The sequence below is a fragment of the Gavia stellata genome, chromosome 2 (assembly GCF_030936135.1).
Source record: "Gavia stellata isolate bGavSte3 chromosome 2, bGavSte3.hap2, whole genome shotgun sequence".
NCBI classification, from domain to species: Eukaryota; Metazoa; Chordata; class Aves; order Gaviiformes; family Gaviidae; genus Gavia; species Gavia stellata.
The window spans coordinates 74,346,158-74,363,274 of record NC_082595.1 but is presented as its reverse complement, the minus strand read 5'-3'; the positions used below and the strand labels follow the sequence as shown (position 1 = coordinate 74,363,274).

Sequence of the window (17,117 nt, the reverse complement as noted above, 5' to 3'; positions counted from 1 at the left end):
TACAAAACAGTCTATGCTGTGCATGAAGATGAGTATATCTACACTGTGTATTAGGATGAGACTTTTTCCATAGGACTTTTTAGTTTGCACATAATCAAAGCCAGTATCATAACAAAGAAAAACAACTTTTTACAATCCAACTTCTATGTATAGTTCCCTTCAAACAGCTAATATTCACTATACCTCAGAAAAGGATTTACCTCATTATCTGTTCCCACATCCAACATCACTGGTAGACACTCGTGAGGTTTTACTCCTCCGCATGCCGTATAAAGTGCCAGTTTACCAACTGGGATGCCCATTCCATAACAGCCAAGGTCTCCAAGACCAAGAATACGTTCTCCATCTGTCACCACAATAGCCTGGAGGAAGAAATAAAAGCACTGAAAAAAAAAATCACTTCTTGGCTTGTACGTAATAAGTATTCCATTATCTTCTTAACATAATTTTTTAATTTTCATGTAACAGGTACAAACAAATCAATAGTACAACAAAGGCCCAGAATCGTTTTCTTGCAATTCACCATGGTTTTGTTACACTATTTTAGACCCTTGCTTCACTGTAAATGGGACTTTCTTATAAAACTTCTAAGAATACACAAGAGAGGTAATTTAGTAGTACATTACAAGGGAACTGGCGTTGTTCCCTCTTATGTTTTTCTGTCAACAGTATGAAAACAGAATAGGAAGGGAAAGGAAGTCATCCAAAAAAAAGAAGAACCCCAGACTCCTGGGTTTTGTCATGGCTTTTTTCAGCAGAACCAGAGCCAGCCACTCCTGCTCGCCTTTGACAGGGCTGTCTACAGTCACCTGGTTCTTACCCTTCAAAGATGTATTTCTTCTTCCCTTGAGCAAATAACACACTCCATCATACTTATACATATGAGGAAGTATGTGTTTTCATGGATAGAAATACAAGAACTCAGTAAATTCCACAAAACTGTCTGCACTAAAAAGGAAGATTTTTCATCGTAAAGGACAGATGTTCTAGGTATGGCAAGCAGCTGACAACACAGTAATTTCCTTGTCACACTCTGTGACAAGCCATTTTAGTTGGAAATTTAATATTTTTTGTGAGAGAGCTCATCAGGTGTCACATGTGAAGAACTATTAGCTCAAACTCTAGGATGGGTTGCCAAGAGATCTTGTGGAGTCTACACCCTTGGAGATACTCAAAACCCACAGGATGGACATGGCCCTGAGTAACCTGCCCTGGCTGACCTTGCTTGAGCAGGAGGATGGACTAGATGATCTCCAGAGGTGTCTTCCTACCTCAATCACTCTGTGATTCCCTGAAATGCAGAAAAAGCATTCAGGGATTTTTTGATGCATAATATTCAATGTAATTGACCAATTAAACAGTAAAGGATGCCTATAGCTAAACAAGTAAGGGTTTAAAAGCCTCAAACTTTGGCTGTAACAGCATTGTTTCTATTTTACAAATGAACTAAGAAATCACTGAAATCTAATTGATAAAAAACTTATAAAAATATCTTAACCAAGTCACCTTGGGTGCAAACCAGTGTCAGCTTTGTCATGCAACTAAAACTGAATAAATAAATAAATAAATAAATAAATAACATCAACTTACTTTGATGATATTTTCTGGCCAGGATTTAAGCATTGTAGCGATGTGTCCACGGTCATGGATAGTAATAAAAAGACCTCTGCAAATAAAAAAATACTTTTCATACAAACAGGCAATTAAATACTTCCGTATAATTCAATTAAATAATAAATTAACTCTGTGCAAATATGTTTCCAACATATATAGATTCAGTTCAACAATAAGTGCTCAATTTTGTATGAATGAGTAAATTATACGTCTGCATTTAGTAGAAGTCAGAGAACATTTAATTCAGTAAAGCTTCACTGAGCAGTGAGAACCCGTTAGAGTAATTTCTGAAAATTGCTAAGTTTGATTTTAAAGCTCCCTGAGCATTTGAGCTGTTCAGATGTGTTGCGTTAATTGTGCCACACCAAAAAACGTGTTCGCTGTATGACAGCGATCAGTAGTACCCCAGCAGTCCTAAAGTTTACAGACAAGAATAGGTCAAAGTTTTACTCTATGAACAAAACCTCAAATAAGCCATATATTGTCATTACATAAAATAATTCAAGGGCATTCAGTCATGTGTTTAGAAAATAGTCTGCCTGTTTAACTAGATTGCCCCTTTGACACCTACAAAAGTGGGAAATTAACTTCTCTATATGACAATCTCTTTGATTTGAATGCGTGTAGCACATCCTACAGTGCTAAGCATACCGAATTTTTACTTTGAAGAATATTTGTAAATTGGCCTTTAGTTCTACCAATACAGAAGAGTATAAAACCAAATGACAGAAAAGTGTAATTCTCATTTGATTTTTTATTTATTATAGGTGCAAAATCGATATAGTATCTTATCCTACTCTTCAGCATTTTATACTTCATTTATTTTACTTGGCACGCAGATATACATCCAGGTTCACTCAGACTTAATTTAATTCCATTTCTTATCTACTTTTCTCATGTGAGATAGTGGAAAAAAATTCTCCCACTAAAGTCAATCTCTCAAAAACCATTAAGAAAACGTCAGTGAAGAAGTATATGCCAAAGATGCCTTCTTGTAATTAAACTTTGCATTAGTAAGTATAAGGAGTTGTCTTCTGGAATTATTCTAAAGCATTTCATCCACCTATTATAAAAATTATAAAGTAGAAATTAGAGAAGAGTATTGAAAAATAATTTAAATCTAAGTCTACTACAACGTCGCCATATTCATAGAAGTGGATACATGCCCATGTGGGTCTAAGTAAAACTAGTAACTCAGGGAAAAGCTTGTCAGATATGACTGCAAGTATTCCAAGTCAAGCAAAAAATTTCCTGCATTGTTAGAAAGGGTATTAGTCAAGACACCAAACTGAGTCCAAACTTTATCTTTAATTTCGTGTTTATATATTTCATACATATTAGATTATATATTCATATATACAAATTATCATGTTATCTATATGTTTATATTGAATTTTATATTTAATTTCATATTTAAGTGTCTTCTTCCGCTCTTTGGTTTCAAAAACATACAACTGAAATTGTTTATTATTTTGGACAAAAGGCAGTGTAAGACACATTGCAATTAAGCAAAGTATTTCTTAATCTTAAAGCTAATGAATCAGAAACAGAAACTACAACCTCAAGTAGCTAATTAAATAAAAACTGGCATGTTCTAAAAGAAAAATATATATGCACTGTATAAAAGAAAAAAACAATCAGCCATTTCTGGTTAGATATTTTTAATTGTTTAGATTTCATTTTATGCATTTTCCCCTAGAACTGTGAATTCTCTGATCCTGGCATTCCCAATTAATTCCCCTTCTGCTTCCATTCCCCATGCTCAGAACAAACACACCAGGCTGGATGATTACATCTATCGGTTGTTTCTTAATAAGCCACGCCTGTCAGCAGCTTAATTCCTCCACCCCAGTGGAAGTGATGGTCCTCGGGGACGGGAAGGTTAATATTTACAACACTTTTCACAAGTTGTGGTATTTACAGCATACAAGAATTTCTATTTGTGAGCCAGCTACCTGAAAAAAGATGGCCATAAGTGAAACACCATAAAGCAGCAAAGCAAAATAAATGCAGATGCTTCATTTCTGATGTATTGTACAGTGAGTCATTTTATAAAACACTGTGTAAACTGTTAAATCATAAAATACAGCTTATCAAAATTGTTAGCCTTAGAGACAGTCAATCGTGACAGTGAATCATTTTATAAAACACTGTGTAAACTGTTAAATCATAAAATACAGCTTATCGAAATTGTTAGCCTCAGAGACAGTCAATCGTGAGAGATGAGCATGCGAAAGAAAATTAAGTGTGCTGGAGGAAAGCTATCTAGAGGCACCACCCCTCTCCTTCTCCTCGCCCTCCAATTTACACTGACCTAGTAGTTTCATGTTAAATGAAGCAAGATTTTGCATTGATTTTCTAAAGAGCCGAAGCCCAGCCCAGCATGGTTAAACGACCTCTTCCTTGCAAGTTAGGGAAAGAGGTCTCCATGGAATAAATTCCACGGCAGAGGAAAATAAAGGCAGGGTGGCTACTCCAGAAGGAATTTTGTTAGAACATTTGTAAGGACCTTTGAATAAGTATTGAGAGCGTATTTCAGAAATCTGTCCAAGCAGGATCACATTCAAACAACAATGGAAAATAGGGGCTGAAGTGTAAACATAGTCATGTCGAAAGCATTTCATTCCCCTCCTTCTCCCCTTCCCTCCATTCTTTCTGTAGATTAGTAAAATGTTTCTGGACACATCATGCTGACTGAGAAGATACCTCTGGATTTAACGGCACAGAAAAAGAGATAAGAACATTTTATTCTTTTATCTGGATCTGTTCTCCACATCCTTCATTTCTTTAGTTAAAGCCTTCTTCTCATTTAAGGTGTCCTCTGCAAGAAGCTACACCAGCTTGCAAGAGGAACCCCAGCTTGCAACACTGTCAGCCACAAGAATGTTCAACCTACATTACTGGGATTGAACTCTCTGGCAAGTCTACCTGCAGGCAACCACCAAAATAATAGTACTACGTATTTTGTCTTTTCTATGAGATCATGCTACGTCCAGAAAAACCATCAACTGCACAAGGTTATTGCAAGTGGGATAGGGTGACACAAGCTGACAAGGTAGCCAACTATTTGTCTACCTAGCAGACGTTACAGTTATTTTTTGGCTGTCATAGCACAGCCATGAGAAGAATTGAGAAAGGAGCATGGCATCAATTTCCAGCCACAAAATATTATAGGCTGGAAACTACACAATGTAAATTTGATTAATTTATATAATTATTTCAGTCCAGAAATAAGTCAGAATTATCCATTTGAGTGTAATGTTAATAATAAGTACTGTCACGTCAGTGACGCACACCCCACTCTGCAGGACACAGAGCAAGAGACAGCCCGTGTGATGTGCATCTGTCTGACACAGCACTTCAGGATGGGGCTGCTACAGCAGATGGACAAGTAACACAGTTCAGCACATGGAGAAAGAAGCAAGATACAGAAAAAAAATGTTTAAAGATAAGGTTTTGTAAAGGAAAAACATGCTGCTTGTTTTTCAGCGTGCACATATTCACATATCTAACAAGAAAAGCATCTCACGGGGAAGTAAGCTTAATTTCTCCTGTACACACTTTCAGAGCAGCCCAGGTTGGCAAGCTCACTGTAAAAGCAACTGCAGGTTTTACAACACAGTATGGTCCTTTCTATTTGAACCAACATCTTGGGTACACATATTACCTTTTCTTGCAAGGGAACAAATTGAGACCTGCTGACGCTTAAAAGGCCAATCAACAAAAATGTGACTTAAAACTGACTTGAAGCTTGCAGCAGCAGATTAGTTTTCAAATTGACGTGTTCATTTTGAACCTGGGACAATGCAGATCTACATGGAACTTGTCTGAGCACATACGGAGAAGGGCTTGTCTTCAGTCACTTTGGCCCCAGTCAGACCTCAGTTCAGCACTGGTTTTTACCAGTCTAGGCAAAGGGATCACCTCTACTCACGCCCACTTCAGATAGCCAGATGATACATGAAACTACAGTGGAGGAATAATCATGCGAAGAAGTAACTATTCCTCCTTTCTTCTTGTCACACCACCGGTAAGACCAGAGCCCTGAAGAGTGAGGGGGGAAACCACAACAGGACATTGGGATCCACTCAACAAAGGGTGGATCTATTTTGGGTCACTGAGATCGCTACACTGTAGCAGGTTTTACCAGCTATGTGGAGGTCATTCTACATCACATAATTTGGCTCTGTTTTATTAGAACTCTGATCTATGAGAGCAAAGTAAACAGAATTAAATGGAGTATTTGTTTATTATGCTTCAAGGAAATACTGTTCCACCAGCAATGTATTTGTCTATTTTCTATTAAGGAACAGTTTAGAAAAATGTGTCACAGTAACAGAAAAATCCTTTCTTTCCTCTTCTTACAATAACAGGAGGCACTCTAACATGTCTCTGAAAATGCCAAACATTTTTTAATGATAAAAAGTTCAAAGTTTTCTCACAACCCTACATGTTCAAAACTGTTATTTGAATTATGAACTGAACATAGAATTATAATAGAGGTGACTTCACCTCCCCAGGCAGCCTAAATCAACAAGCTTAAAATTAATAATGATAAAAAATCTCAGGGACCAGCCTCAGTTTATTTCTGAGCCTGGACTTTCCCAAACTCCTGCACTTTGCAAGAAAGGGATAAACTACTTCCCTAGTCCCAGTTGAAATTCCCTCCTATTTTTGTTAAAATTATAAAAAGTGGTACAATACAAACATTGTGCTAGAAACTAAGAGTACCTATATCCCCCAAAAGAACGGTCTGCTCTTTTCTTCACCAAGAAATAACAACTTTTCTCATTGTAACTATTCAATACGGTCTCCTGTCATCATATAAAATGTACTCAAACTTTTAATTGCATCTTATCTTACCAGGTTCCTGCTCATAGAAACATTCATTTCAAGATCTCTGAGGCCTATTAAATACAACTGATGGGCTGATTTAAGAAATGCAGCTGTTCACAGATTTATTTATTTTTTTACCTTTCCCTCTGTACAGGGTGAATTTCATTACTTTACAATGCACAGGTATTTCTTTCAATAGATAAAATAGTAGATGATGAAATTGCAGCAACTGCTACTGACCTTCATCCTGAATTCATCAGTATGAAAGAAAACTCAGCTTTACATTTTCTAGACATTGCATACTCAAACAATATTTAAACAGAAAAGTTTGTAAGAAGCAATAGAAAGTTTAAATGAAAAACCAGTATCAAAAATAGGACAGGAGCAATAAGAGAACAGTACATACTGTTAACACCTTTAAAAGTCAGGAACTGTAGATGAGTAGGATACAGTTCATAAAACAGGTAAGTACTAGCAGCATATGAAAGACAAAGGAGAGTAAGATATTAACCCAGAAAAGACATAAAAGTTTATAAATATTATGTGTTATTTCATGCGTGGCATATGGTTTCCTAAATGATTGATTATAAATAGTTATTTTTTAGAAAGTGACTTCAAGTATTCTGGAAGATAGATGCTAACATCTGCCAGCTCCAGTTAGCTATACTTAAAAAGAATAACGGAAGCCTCATTATAAATTTTTATAGTGACTCAAAAGCCCAATTTGGCACAGGAGTGTAGAGAAATAATTAAAATAGAGAAAAATACAGTGTTAATAAACAGTGTAAATGGGAAATGCTAATGTTGAGGGGTCTGAACAGTCAATCTTCAGCTATAGGAGCAAACCAGCATTTAGTCTTATTTCAAGACTCTCTTCTGAAAATGCTGTTTCACGGTACTCTTTATCCAGTGTCAGCAGTCTGTGTAGCACTCTTTCACGTGCCCAAGTCCATCAAAGCTGCTTATCAATCCCTGTTAGCAAGTGCAGTGCTTTAACAGATACTACAGTTAAAAATAACATCTACATAGCAGAGACAAGTAAGTTCAGGGCACTTACACAACGGTACAGTCTACAACGTGAATTAGCCTTAAGACCAGAAAAGTGATGAAACTAACCTGAAAGACAGCAGTTGTAAGCCTGACATTTGAAAATACAGCCTTGGGGAAATGAGGTTTCGGAAAAGAAAGGATAGGGTTTGGAGGAGTAAAAGGCACATAACTGCAGTGACACAAAGATTCAGATGCTGTGGGATTTTTGAGTATAGATGTTAATTAAAATATTATTTAAAAATAAATAATAATGATGATTATGATGATAATAATAATTTTTTTTTTTTAAAAAAAGACAACTGGGATAGGTAGCTTCTTAAGATTATAATTTCTTCTGGTGCAAGCCTCAGCAAGCTGCAGAGCTCCAGATGCTGCACATCCAAGGATGAAAGTAAATACAGTATCCGTACTATGCTCAGGCCTGCCCAAGAGCTTTGACTAGAGTCCATGGCTCTGCCTTGTCTCTTTGATGAGGGCCACTGCGTGCCTCAAAGAGCCCCAACCAGGTAGCACTATAGTCAGAAGAGCTGGCCCAAACAACCCCATGGGTTGCAGGAACTTCCACATGGATTCCTTTTGCCTCATGTTTTCCTTCCAGCAATCTTAGTTGACAAAATGTCACAACCCAGCTGGACTGGGTGCATTTTCAAATACAGCCAGGGCTGGCCAGAGACCCGACTTCAGGTCTCAGCACATCCCCTCTTCCACCCCATGTAGGATTAGGGAAGTGGGGAACCAGGAGCTGCTGTTCAATAACTTGCAACACAGAGAGCCCCAACTCCCCTGATCCACCTCCGGGCAGGGGACAGATCACACAGGCATTGCCCCATCTGCCCTTCTGCATCTGAAACAGGCTCCAAAGCTTGCATACAACGTCTGTTTTATAAATTGTAACACAGCAGAGCAGGTGATAGCAAAAAAAGGGACAAGTTGCCTATAGCAGTACAGACTGAAGGCAAATGAAAAAGGAAAAGAGAAAAATGGTGCACATGGGCTACTGTTCTATTACTTTTCTCCAACAAGTCTGGACTCTCCCAGCCCTCCAAGAGCCTGACTCTTGCTACCAAAGTGCATAATCTCTATATTGCTACTTTGAGTGTATAAAGACTTTTGCAAAAGGAACCTTTTTTGCATAAAACATCCTGCTTTCACTTTGTCAGAATGCCAACTGGGTAAATTCAGGCTCCAGAACTGGGCAAAAACCTCAGACCTTTGTACAGTAAAAAGCAACCCAATGAAGTAATTCCTTAACTGCTCTCATTCAACACAAAAAATATTACATTGTTAAAATAATCTGAGTAAAACATTACAAGCCTTTCACAGCAAAACTTTAAAACCAATTTTACGTGGTACGTAAAGCAATTATAGCTTGTCACTTTGCTAATAATCCAAAAGACTCTACTTCATTTTGGCAACCATAATGTGCCCCTCTAAGTATTTCAGATGAAAATTAAGAATCCTTCATAGTAAAAGCAGCACTTCACAGACTTTGTCATTGCAGACTTTTTGCATCAATTATATAAAATAGTCATTATTGTATATCTAGATGACACTGTTTTTTAATTAGCGCCTCTCCTCCTTTACTTACAAAAGCAAACAGCACAGCATTTCGTGATCTAAATATTCAGACTGTAATGATGCATCCTTTTCATATAGTAACAGAGTAGATGAAATCACATCTTCTTTATATTCACTTCTTAAAACATGAATTTGTTGATTTAACTATATTCCTGAAGTATCATTCATCTAGACAATCAGCTTTTAGGTGTTGTTGCTTAACCACATAATAGCAATTCAATGGGATGTGTTCATTTGAAAAGGAAAAGGCAGACTTTGAGAAATACTGTGTTTTAAGAGCCAGACCTGTTTTGCTCCAGAAGCTACTTAAATTCTCCTGACAGTTGCTCAATAAATAACTTAATTACTTACACTCTAATAGACACAAATAGAACTATTTGAAGATTGTGAATGAGAGAATGGTCTACCAGAGCCAGACCCATTCATTTTTAAGACAAAAAATAACCCACTGTTCTGCTTCAATAGCTATCATGCTTGTATTATTTTATGCTAATATTAACTGCGTAAAGAACCATCAACAAACAACATCAACCATGTATCTACTAGGAATCTTGCAATGCTAATGATGTTTTTTTAAAAAGCCTTTTAAATGTTATTTAAACTGTGAAGTACTCAAACAAGTGAGATCACTGTCCTATTTACTTCAACAACTTGTGCTGTCCCGGCTCATTGGAACATGGAAAATTTCCAGTATTTAGACAATAGAGTCCTTTAGGCCAGTTTTCATTGACCTTTAAATCACCATCATTTGCTCTCAATAACCATTAGCAAGGACAAAAGTGAAGACTTATTCTTCTTACAGCATATCCTACTCAACTTCCACTTTAATGAAGAAGTCACTTCTGAAAAGAGACGCTATCTTCCATTTGTAGAGCTGACCTTATCTGCTGAAAAGGAACCAGGGAAACCGCTCAATTCATGTCACAGTGATAGAGCAGTTCCTAACGCAAGGAGCTGCAGCGCTAAGAGGTAACAAGTCAGAAGGCAGGCAGGATGATGTGAAAGCGGCCGGGTTAAACTTGTTATACAAGATTGCCACTGAGCATCCCGGCACAGAGCAGAGCTGTTTCACCCAGGCTTGAGCTGTCTGCGTACAGTATTCAGCAACACCTCTGAGACCCACATCCCGAGGGCACAGAGATCACAGCATCATTGAGGTTGGCTAGGACCACCAGCTATCAGCCAGTCCAAGCCCCGTTCCCAAGAAGGAAGGGGGTCAGCTAGAGCAGTTATTTTGCCTTGGCTTGCTCTGAGGTAAAAATTTGGTACGGACCATGAATTTTCCCTAGTTTTTAGTAAGGAGTGTTAGCAGTAAAAAGAAAATAGTTGTTCTAGTGGAGTTTGCTGTTCCTAAGATCAAATGCTTTCGGATGGTCCTCCACTCCAAACATACACAGAAACCTACTCCTGCTTTCAGTGGAAATCGTATCAGCAGAGAGGGACTGAAAGTAAGTCTCCTGTATTTTAGCACATAAAGGTGGGCATAACATTCTGAAAAAGTTAAGATCTCAATTTACCACCTGCTCATTTTAAAATAAACTCAAAACCAAACAAGCTTTCACATCACAAGCATTACTTTGACCGAGAGAAGTAACAGACAGCAAAGAAGTTATTTGAGCCATTTTTAAATCCTTACAAAATGAACATTTTCTTCCTTAGAAACTTTTACTTTGAATAGAATTGAATATAAGTAGAGCATGACTATTGTGCCCTACAATTAATAAAATAGTAGAAGAGATTAAAAATAATGCAATTTGAGTTGAAAGGCAAGCAATTATTCAGCCTCAGTTATTTCATAGACTATTCTCCTATCATTCACAGAAATTGCATTCAAATAATTTTCTGCTTAAACTTTAATTTTAATATTTGACTCAGTTACAGACTTCTTATTCAAACAGGAAGAAAAGATGGGCTTGAGTTTATTGCCTGCTAGAGCATACAGCATGTCCCTCGGGTTCTCACAGTGAATCAGTGATCTCTCAGAGCATCATCTGAGGGAGAAGCATAGTCTTGCTAATGCAAAACAATCCATTCTGGATTCTCATACATCCATGCTGGTTTTAATATTCCTGCAAGTTATTTGTGGTAGTGATTAATACGACTGGCTTACGTGTGTCTCAACTCACCATTAGACAGGGTAAGGGCAAGCGCAGTGCAGAGAGACCCGCAGGAAAGGTAACTCCCAAGAGAGCAGCAGGAGGCACAGAGCATACCTGCACTGGTGTTCAAAAACCACTTGGGTCTGAAATCAAGTGTCATTTTAAACAGATGAGTCCACTGATGCCAACCAAACTGCCTGAAGCGCAGCGCTGATGGCAGGATCGGGTGCCAGTGGGACAATCCCAGCCAAGTCCTTACACATCCGCCTCCTGTTCTGCCTCTGTCCCGTTTTGGGCCTGCAACCACATCCTCACGCAAGACGCTGGGCTCAGCCGTCCTGGACCTGAGCCACTGCTGAATGGCCTGGAAACCTATGAAGTATCGTAAAATGGGGTTTCGAGGAAAGAGAATAGAGCTCCCACTGGATGTTGTTCCGTTCAGCTTCCCGCTCCCCGAGAGGGCAAGCCCTGGCACACCAGGGCACTCTCACCCGTTTCGAAGGCTGTAAGGGCGTACACATCCACACACACCCTCCTCCCTCATGCTTTCATCCAGCTGCTCACCTGCTTCTACATTACCTGTATTCTGGCCACAAGAAAATAAGAATTCTCAGTTTATTGTGATAAAGAAGAGGAAATTTGAGCAAGTTGTATAGCATGATGCTTTTAGATAGCTGTTTGCACAAATGATGAGCATTTGACAGCAAAACATTTGTTATAAAAAGGTGACAAATGTAATTTTCCAATAAACACTGTGCTGTGTTGACTACAAGCATCTTCTTTCTACTGTAATCAGCAACATGGAGAGAAAAGGTGTAATTTACTTCTGATCCTAAACCAAAGGTGTCCACCTCTTAAAATGGCATTTAATGACATTTGTTAAATGTTCGCTAGCTACAAAAACTATTCTACTTATGCATAACAATTAATTCTGTTGTTCTGCTCTCACGACCAACAAGCTGGGCTTTGATGGCTACTAGGAAACACAGGAACCTTTAATAGCAGATGGGGTAAGTGCTGAGTTAAGTGCTTTACAGCAACGCAAAGTTTCTCCACTAACAAGTAATCCTATCACAGAACTGACTTCTCAGATTAGCAATTTTTTTCCCCTCACATTTAAAGATAAGATTATTGTTTATAAATTCACATGCAAAATATATAAATCATTGTCTAGTGGCAATGTGACTAGTTTTGTATTAAACTTAAATTCCAATTATTTGGAATATCACATTATTCTCACCAAAAGAAGCTAGTAATAACGATTTTTTTTATTGGCATTTTGTCCATTTTCCTTTTGTTATTTTAGTGGTTGGGATCATTCAATAGCTTGATTACATCATTTGACAAATTTATTATGAAACTTAAAAACTGAAGTGGCTTTAACAATAATGTTTTAATTAGGCTACACATATCCATAAAAACTTTCTAAAAACCAGAACTAAGCCTGAGTACATTCCAAACCAAACAAAAGCATTTGACTTATTGAGACAGTCATCTTTAAAAAGCATATACTAACTGAAATCTCATAGGTTAGAGTCTTAGATAAAATCTAAATAATTTTTAAACACAAATCAAGATAAAATGTTTTAGAAAATTCAATGGAATGTTACAAGAACTGGTCAAAATATAGATCAATTGAGTTTGAACTCCAAAAAAGTGCTGTGGTAGTAGGTCCCTGACATAAGAAGGGTTTTGCTGTACATGCACCCCACACCCAATTTTTACTGTTTTCTTTTGGCCTCTCGATTTTAACCAATTTGTTATAATTACTGCACCTATAGCAAAGTTACAATAATTTCCATCATATTACATCCATTTTTTCCATTTTCAAAAATATAAGCCTTAAAAATAGAAAAATGCAAACAACCTGATCAGCAGCACTAGTTCTGCTCTTATTTCCCATTAAATTTACAACATGCATGAATGTATGAGACAGACAAAATTTTTAGGACTGTGTCCAACAACAGCTTTTAACATGGGGAAAAAAGCTGCAGGTTCAGCTCTACCTCAGACAGATAAACCAAGAGGCATACATGATTATTTTTAAGACTACATTATCTGATATTAACAAAGTTCCGACATACCAGTTCTTCTCTGAAATTCTTCTCACATGGAAAAAGTTAGTATTAAAATTTTACCAACAAAACCGAGGAAATGTATATTTATATTGTCTCTATAATGTGTATTTAATTATAGGGAATTGAATATATTTAAGAATAAACTAGTGATTTTCTGACTGAATTAAAAATTACTAGAAGCCTTTATTGTAGAATTTGAGAAAAAAATAATACTAGATGGAGCCCCAAGGTAACATTTTAAGCATTAAACATCTGGAATGTATCTGACCAACTGTCATAAAAATTAACCTCATCCATTACAGGCAAACGGTCTTGTTCTTTCCCTCCTTTTTGTATAAATTCAGTCATGACTCCATGTAAAGTTTTTCATTTCATAAAATCAGTATCAACATTTTGGGGAAAAACACAAACAGCTAATATTATTGCTAGCCTTTACTACATACCTACATGAAACAAAGCAGCACAGGATACGGAAAGGACATAGCGAGAAATCATGGAAGCAGTCTTATGGGGTGATGGAGGTATTCACAAAGCATCATCTAGCAGCCACAGTAGAAGTTTTTCTGAAATGTTGTGGGCTTCCTACCTGTTCAAGGGACTTGAAGGCTCAAGTCCAATGTCAAAAAGACACACAGGCTTTTCTGAGGACATTACCATTGAAAGTCTAGAGGCTATACATTCAGTCATCTTTCAAAGATGAGATTTGTTTCACTGTAAAGCTTGAATGTAATGTACCAACCACTCATCAAATGACTGAGGTTACAACCATGCTCAAGAAGAATCTCATTTCAGTGAGTGCACTGAAGTATTTTACATTCTATGTGAAGTGGTAAACTGAAAATAGAAATAAGTACATTGCTTGCAGCAAATGGAAAGAGGGCAGAATTGAAATCTTTTTAGATATGCCATTTACTTGAGAATTACAAATCCCCCATGCTCGTATTCTAGCTATTTGTGAATAAACCATAAATTAATTGAACAGAAAGCAAACTGTGTTCTGTGTTTTCATTTTCAGAAGCAATCATCTACACGTCATGTTTAAGGAGCTTGTTCTGGATGGCTAAGGAAAACTCTCAAAGGCATATTGTTGCCTAAAACAGGGAGCATGAACAACCTGCCATACAGTGCAGCAAACCTGTATATTTGTATGTGCTTACAATAAATCTAAAGAACTCCAAGAGAAAAGTTAAAACAAACAAAAAAATACCCTCTAATATAAGAAACCTGCCATAATATGGTGAACTTCCGTAAATGGAAATGTGCTGCTGTGTCTCTGTAAGCTACACTAGAGCTTAATCTCAGCAACAGTAAATTGTTTCCTTAGATGGAACACTCCTCCACCAAAAAGCCCAAAACAGTAGTTAATTTCCTTTTTCTAGATTACGCTAAAATAAAGCTATGAGGTCTCCTGAATTTCCTTCTTCCTTAAGACTAAACAGAAATTCAAGTTCAATGTAGTTGCTCTGGGAATAAAGAGGCAAAAATGAGAACTACCTTTTGACTATCTTTGTGCCAAAGGTATAGGTTCTCATTCAACACAAACTGAAGCTTGCTTTCCTTTTTTTACATACTTCTCAGTACATGGTTCCCTGGAGTCCATCCCTTATTTCTGCCGATTGATTTATGCCTTCCACATCAATGTCTACCTCTGGCTAGAAGTCTCTGCTTTTCTTACAAGAATTACTTGCTTTGTTCGGTTTATACATATTTGATCTATACTCCCAGCCTCTCATATACATACAGCTGTTTCCTAAAAAATACTGGTTTTCCTGATGTGGTTTAATGATATAATACTCATTAGCAGAAGAAGGTCCTTATACAAAGCAGAACTGACTTGTAATGCCACCACTTAACTCAGAGAGTAGTAGTCAGGTTTGGTAAAGTTATTATGACCTGGTCTTTTTATGTTTGTTGTATTATAATTCACATTACTGACATTTTTTATTGAACAGTGCACATAAGAAAACAGTTGTATAAAGCTATAAAACTTTGCTAAAAAGGATGGAAATGCCATGCAAGAAATAAAAGGGTTCATTCCTATCCCAAAACATTCGTCTCTTGCCTTTTCCAGGAGCCTCGTATCAGCAGGGGCATATGGCTGTCTCAAAAGCAGTGTGTAAGGATCTCCCAGACTAAAAGCATCTAGCCGTAAATATAGAGAAACACAAGATATGTTAAAACACAGAATCATCCCATTGTTATGCTCTTAAAGGCTGAAAATCTTTATGCCTTCTCTTCACTTCCAATTTTCCATTTTAAGACCTGACTATTTACGCTATCTATTTAGAAGGCTTCTAGACAGAGACATAAAACTATGATGTTAGAATATCTAAGCCACTGCAGTTAGAGTGATTTTGCTGGGGTTTTTCCTTCCTCTTTTGGATTTCACCAAATACAGTTACTTTTTTTTAAAAGCTACTATATCTTGTATTGGAAATGCAACAATGAGACAATGTTGGACTGCTGAGTAATGAGAGTACTTTGAACAGAGAAGCTGCTGAATGTGTAAGCAGGGGATTTGGGTGGCGCCAAAGAACGTGCAACAAATGTACAGAAAACGAGAGCTGGAGAAATTCCAGTGTAAGCACACCCCTAAGGGAAAACATCCTCTGGACATGGCCTGGGATATATACAGAATGAGCTAATAAAGCATTGTAATGTTTCTAAGTCACTGGTGTCTCATCTGAAATACTACTGGTACCTCGTTTGGCAACATCAGGAGATAGCAATGAGAATTACTGGGGACTTGGAAAAAGCTCTCTGCTTAGAGGCAGAGAGTAGGATTCCTCTATCTCTGAGAAGATCTCAATCTAAATTAAAAAAACACTAATGCTTATCCATCACCTGTAAAAGTTCCTTGCTACATGGTCATGTTGCCTATGCATACATCCCTACTGCTGGTGATACCTATTTGTAAACACATGCAGTAATACCATTTCTTGTTTATCCCTTTGATATCTAGAAACCTACCCATTCCCTTCCACAGCATAGCCCTAGGAAGGGAGAAAGAAGCCCACGCTTTTTCCTTCGTACCTCCCAAGGAATGAATTGCAAGTTTAAATAGCACACGGAAGGGCAAGAGGATAGCCTGTAAGTGCCCACACTTCACATCTCTGAGAACAGCTAACAGATACAGAAAAGTAGCAGGTCTTCTTCCTTTAAGGTCTTCTCCATGTGTAAATGCACCCTACTACACAATCCCTCCAGTGCTTGCCCTGGGGGTAATGTTACCTCCTCTAGGAGGGTTTCAGAACAGCCACCTTCATAAAAACTGAGGGACTGCCATCCAAAATGCAAAACCAACTCTGTAACTCCTCGGCAACCGCAAGCTCAACATAAATGTTAAATAGCCATTAGTACTGGTGTCCACTATAGAGGTGCTCAGCAAAAAAGTCACAGCTGCCACTTAAGTTGAGAACCATCAGCTGACTCCAGCTGTGCAATGAACACTTATTGACAGAAAGCGATTTCATTTTAACTACTTCATAACATGCGTGCAATTGTTGTCCCCCTTCTTTGATAAAAAAAATGAGTCCCTTGGATGTCTCAGGACACCACAAGATAACATTTAAGTCTTCTAAAACGACCTTTTTTTTTTTTGTCAGTCTAAAACGCTAAGCATGCCTGGCACCGAAGGTGTGCACAACAGGCTCAATAAATATGCTGTGGCTTCTCCTCCCTTCCTAACCTCTTTTCACCCATAAACAGATCAGTTATTCTCCACAGATAAAGTAGTTTCTAACCTTACAGATTCTGACTGTATTTGGCTGCCCTGAAAGATTTACCTCATCTCCTGCAGCAAATCATTTGCATTGCTCTAGAGAGAGGCCTTGGAGTAAACTAGCATATATGTCATAGACAG

The 17,117-nt window shown here is 37.6% G+C and overlaps 1 protein-coding gene across 1 annotated transcript in view; it reads right to left on the bottom strand.

The window, feature by feature from the left end:
- Nucleotides 1-17,117, bottom strand: part of ME1 (malic enzyme 1) — a 189,318-nt gene that overhangs the window by 107,050 nt on the left and 65,151 nt on the right. Inside the window, exons 4-5 of the mRNA XM_059831294.1 lie at nucleotides 1,591-1,666; nucleotides 201-362 (exon numbers count right to left, since the gene is read on the bottom strand). Of these exons, the coding sequence (XP_059687277.1) occupies nucleotides 201-362; nucleotides 1,591-1,666 (238 nt within the window). The remainder of the gene's footprint in view (nucleotides 1-200; nucleotides 363-1,590; nucleotides 1,667-17,117) is intronic.